Raw genomic sequence first — 5,071 nt, forward strand, 5'->3', positions numbered from 1 at the left:
TTTGATCGAAACAAATTATTTTACCAAAATACATATTTTGTAATGACCAAATATCCTTCATAGATGTATGTGTATTTATCGCACTACTGACTATTCGCTTATCACACCGGGGCGGTAGAATAGCCTTGTGGTTAAAGCGTTTGCTTATCACACCGAAGACCGGGTTCAAATTTATACATGGGCACCAAGAAACCAATTTCTGTTGTCTCCGCTTCAGTTAAAACCTTAATAATACATGCGATATGTTACTCAACAAACTAATATCCGGGTTACAATAGATCTTCAGCAACCCATGCTTGTCGTAAAGGCCACCTACGAGATCACATGGCCAGGCCCGGGGACTTCCATGTCGTCGATGCTCTTGATGTCGATCCCTTGATTGTCTTGTCAACACTGGACTATATACAGACCGCCTTTATTCAGCTGAAATATAGCGGCGTGCGGTGGTAACAACAAATAAACCGAAACATATTTTGGTCTCAGTTTAGGCTAGATTATTGTCTCCCAGAACCCGTGAAGGTCCGGGTTAGAATGTGCCTTCAGTAAGCCATCCTTGTCGTAAGAGGCGACTAACGGGATCGGGTAGTCAGGCTCACTGACTTGGTTGACACATGTCATCGGTTCCCAATTGCGCAGATCGATGCTCATGCTGTTGATCACAGGATTGTCTGGTCCAGACTCGATTATTTACAGACCGCCGCCATATAGCTGGAATATTGCTGAGTGCAGCGTAAAACTAAACTCACTCACTCACTCACTCACTATTGTCTCCCAGAATGACACTAATGACCATCATGTCTGTACAAATGTTTTCAAGATAACTATAATCATCATTAAGACGGGTCCATGTTTTCACCAGTAAATAGGCGGTGGACTAACCTAATGGTTGAAGTTTTCACTCGTCACTCCGAAGACCTAGGTTCGATTCCTCACATGGGTACAATTTGAGAAGTCTATTTCTGTCGTGCTATTGTTGGAATATTGCTAAAAACGGTGTAAAACTTAACTCACTCACTCAGATGTATATTATCGTATTTAAGTGGTACTATGTTTCCAGATTGCCCTAGGGGATGGAGCATACACGGCGTTTACACATTGCAAGTAGCGAACTACCCCTCGCCATTCCAAGTGTACTGTTACTACAGCGGGATCACCATCCAACGGAGGAAAGACTGCAGCGATAACTTCTTCTTCAAGACCTGGCAGGAATACAAGGATGGTTTCGGCGATGTCAGCACAACGTGCTTCTGGTTGGGAAACGAGAAGATCAAGGCTATAACGGACCAGGGTGAATATACCCTGTCCGTGAAACCACGGCATGGAACGAATGCCCGATATAAGGACTTCCGGCTGAAACCGGAAGAGGAAGGCTATGCGTTGGAATATCGTGAGTTTAGTTCCAGCAGGTGGTGGGGGTCCGGCAACACTGAGGACGGGTTTGGCGGTGGTGGATCCGAAACGATGCTCAATGGTATGGAGTTCTATACGCATGACAAGGACAACCCATCCGGATGTGCCTCGGACCGGAAGTCAGGTTGGTGGTACAACACCGGGTGCGCATTCGGTGATCTGAATCAAGATGTCGGGCCGGAGTGGCCAGGCGGCGAGAGTGGAGAACTTACTGGATACGATGATGTCTCAATGAGGTTGAATCATTATTGGTGAAGTCGTGGACTGGCTTCCACGCATCCTGGTTGTGTCACGTCGAACAACATTTTCCGGATTCGTGACGGTAAAACAATTATGTAGTTTCTCAAGCTGTATTGATGTCTATAATCGATGTCAATGTCAATGATAATAACTATTAATGTGTATTTGCATCTAAGTAACTCCTACTCTGAAATCGAATACAGAACTTTGCTGGTGCCCAAACCTCAACTGAGAGTTATGTCGTGCTTCTTGGTAAACGGTATTTCTGAATGTCACGCGTTCGATTTCCCACATGGGAACAAGCACAAGGGGTTCGAAGCACTGTTTGGACAATAAATTTTAAAAATAAAAATCTTTTGCAATCGTATATTGTTTTTATATGTTATGATTAACCTATATTTAAAATTTGAACCAGATCGGTGAAGAAATGAATTTCAGATTTGAAATATAGGTTAATTAAATCGTATAAAAACAGTATACAACTGCAAAAGTCTACATTTTTATTTTTAAAAAGTATTGTCCCTAACAGTGATTCGAACCTAATATTCAATAATGTATGCCAGTGGTCCTTCCACCCACTAAACACACGCTCTCTTATCGCCTATGGTCCTGTCGCCAGCCCGAGGTAAACTACACACAGAATAAATTGAACAATGCTCGTCTTTGTATATTATTTTCATTACGACCCGTAAAGGTCCGGGTTAGAATGAATCTTCAGTAACACATGCTTGTCGTACGAGGCGACTAACGGGATCGGGTGGTCAGGCTCGGCTGGCTTGGTTGACACATGTCATCGTATCCCAATTGCGCAAATCGATGCTCATGCTGTTGATCACTGGATTGTCTGGTCCAGACTCGATTATTTACAGACCGCCGCCATATAGCTGGAATATTGCGTGCGGCGTAAATCTACACTCACTCACTCACTCACTATTTTCATTACCCTCAATAAACAGCAATATTTTGATATAAAATGTCCATTTTTCATGTCCCTTACTGTAAAAGTGTATTTCTTTTTCAACACTTTCCTCAAGAGATCGTCATAGTTGTCTGACCCACCTTCTTTTATAATATTGGCCAGTCCACAGGCAGATAGGGGCGGTGGTGTAGCCTAGTGGTTAAAGCATTCGCTCGTCACGCCGAAGACTCAGGTTCGATTCCCCACATGGGTACAATGTGTGAAGCCCATTTCTGGTGTCCCCCGCCGTGATGTTGCTGGAATATTGCTAAAAGCGGCGCGAAACCATACTCACCCACTCACTCAGTCACGTTCCATAAATCTAATCAAGTACATGTGCTAACTTTGTAGCCACAAGCAGATTTAGAACAGCTTGTTAATAAACCTCATTAGAACCGATGTTTGTTTAAGAAATATCCCACATCCCGCTAGTAACGTTTACGACAATCCATGTTGAGTTGTTGAGAGTTGGCATGTAAACCTTATTGTTAAACACACAAATAGTTTGTGCTTCATCGATAATCATTATAATTAGATCAATAACCGTTATTGGCTGTTAAGGCCCATTTGCAGATTATTATATCAATTGCTATTACACTGAACAAACAACTTAGGGATCATGGACGTTTTCCGGAGTAGTTTTTAAGAAATTGTGTTTTCATTCTTCGCTACCAAAAATATCCCAGAAAACATTTTAAAAAAAATAAAACATTTTTGTTCATTAAGGTTTGAAACTTGGAATTCCACCCTCACGGTTGTCAACTGAATATTTTTGTTATATTTTCTCTATTTCGTTAATATTATAGACAATATCTTTTCTCTGAAACCTCAGCCTGAAAGTTCCATGCAGGAGCATTCTGAGTAAACACCATTAACACAACAGTCATGTGCAGAAACTGTTTTGCTTAATTGTATTTTCCACACAACTGTAGAATCACAGCTGGGGTTGTGTTATTGTGTTTTGAATCCAGCATAATTCACTTAAATGTCTCTCACAGCATCCCCATATGCTTACGATCTTTTGTTCCAATTGAATTGCGTGATATGCTCAGGAGTTCATAGATCAAAAATTGTACATAAATCCATCGAACTATGGAAGAGAATTAATTTGCTTCAAATCCTAATATATAGATAAATAGAGTAATTAACGGCAAGCGGGAAGATCAGTTTTATTGACGTCGCAAGAGCAATGGGTCGTCCACGTGTGACGTCACGAACAGAAGACCGTCAAATCGTCCTACGTCACCTACGTGACAGATTTCTGCCGGCTACACGAACCAGGGCTGAGATGTTTAGGAGGTCGACTGTCCTCACAGACCATTCGAAATCGGTTGCGGGCTGCCAATCTCCATTCTCGACGTCCATATCGTGGGCCAATATTGACGCCGTTTCATCAACGTCAACGTCTGCTGTGGGCCCAACGTCACCTCCGATGGACCCAGAGAGACTGGAATCGAGTCGTCTTTAGCGTTGAATCCAAGTTTACCCTCGGATTCGCGGACGGCAGGCATAGAGTCTGAAACGACGTCGTGAACGGTATGCCCAATGTTGTGTACAGGAGGAAGTCGACAGATTCGGGGGCGGAAGTTGCATGGTGTGGGGTGCTTTCTGTGGGAACAACCGTTTCCGTCTTCTGGTCATCCGTGGAAACCTCACACCTGCTGCTTACCGCGACCAGGTGCTCACCCCCTGAACTCGTTCCTTTCATGGCGGCTCATGGCCCAGGTCTACAGTTCCAGCATGATAATGCTCGGCCGCATTCCGCGATTTTTTGACACGAAATTTCCTTCAAAACGCTGGAATCAACGTCATGGACTGGCCATCGAGGTCCCCCTGACCTTAATCCAATAGCGCACGTTTGGGATGCACTTGGGAGAAGGCTTCGTGGTCTTAGGAACCAACCTCAGACTTTGCAGGAACTTGGCGCTGCCTTGCAAAAGCAATGGCGCAGAATCCCCAACCACGTGTTCACAAGCATCAGGCAGTCGATGAGGAGACGGTGTTTGTCAGTGGTGAATGCGCGGGGCGGCCATACACGATATTGAACTGAGAAATTTCGCATTTTTATTCTTGTGACTTGACATTCTGTATACCCATGTTTTGGTGTAGCCTAATGGAACTGGTTATGGCACTGTCAGTGTATCGAGAGTACATCACACAGATCTCAGCAATGAAATAATAACAATTTAACCATCTTACCATCTCGTGTTCTTTTATAGTGCCCTGAAGAAAGAATGTGAAGTTTCTTTTGACTCAGTATATATCTCCATTTTGAGTTACAAATGTAAGCTACTCCAAGTTTTGTTTTTTTTCTCCCTCTTTACTATCATATTACTTTTGGGCAGCAGTTTTAGCCATCGTATCTGAAATGAAATCCATTTGACATTGTTACATACGTTTCATCAATGGAATGACAACGTTTTACCATATTAATTCAACCATTCTTTAAACGCCTGAATATCT

The 5,071-nt window shown here is 43.0% G+C and overlaps 1 protein-coding gene across 1 annotated transcript; it reads left to right on the forward strand.

Moving 5' to 3' along the window:
* The first annotated feature begins 1,047 nt into the window (after nt 1-1,047).
* Nucleotides 1,048-1,665, forward strand: LOC124281695 (fibrinogen-like protein 1). The gene has a single exon (XM_046717649.1). The coding sequence runs from the start codon at nt 1,048-1,050 to the stop codon at nt 1,663-1,665; it is 618 nt and encodes a 205-aa protein (XP_046573605.1).
* Nucleotides 1,666-5,071: the final 3,406 nt, after the last annotated feature.

The sequence above is a fragment of the Haliotis rubra genome, unplaced genomic scaffold, assembly GCF_003918875.1.
Source record: "Haliotis rubra isolate DU_JTF1 unplaced genomic scaffold, ASM391887v1 Scf108, whole genome shotgun sequence".
Lineage (NCBI taxonomy): Eukaryota > Metazoa > Mollusca > Gastropoda > Lepetellida > Haliotidae > Haliotis > Haliotis rubra.

Coding starts and splice junctions, on each gene's coding strand:
- LOC124281695 (XM_046717649.1), top strand. CDS start 1,048: ATGTTTCCAGATTGCCCTAGGGGATGGAGCATACACGGCGTTTACACA.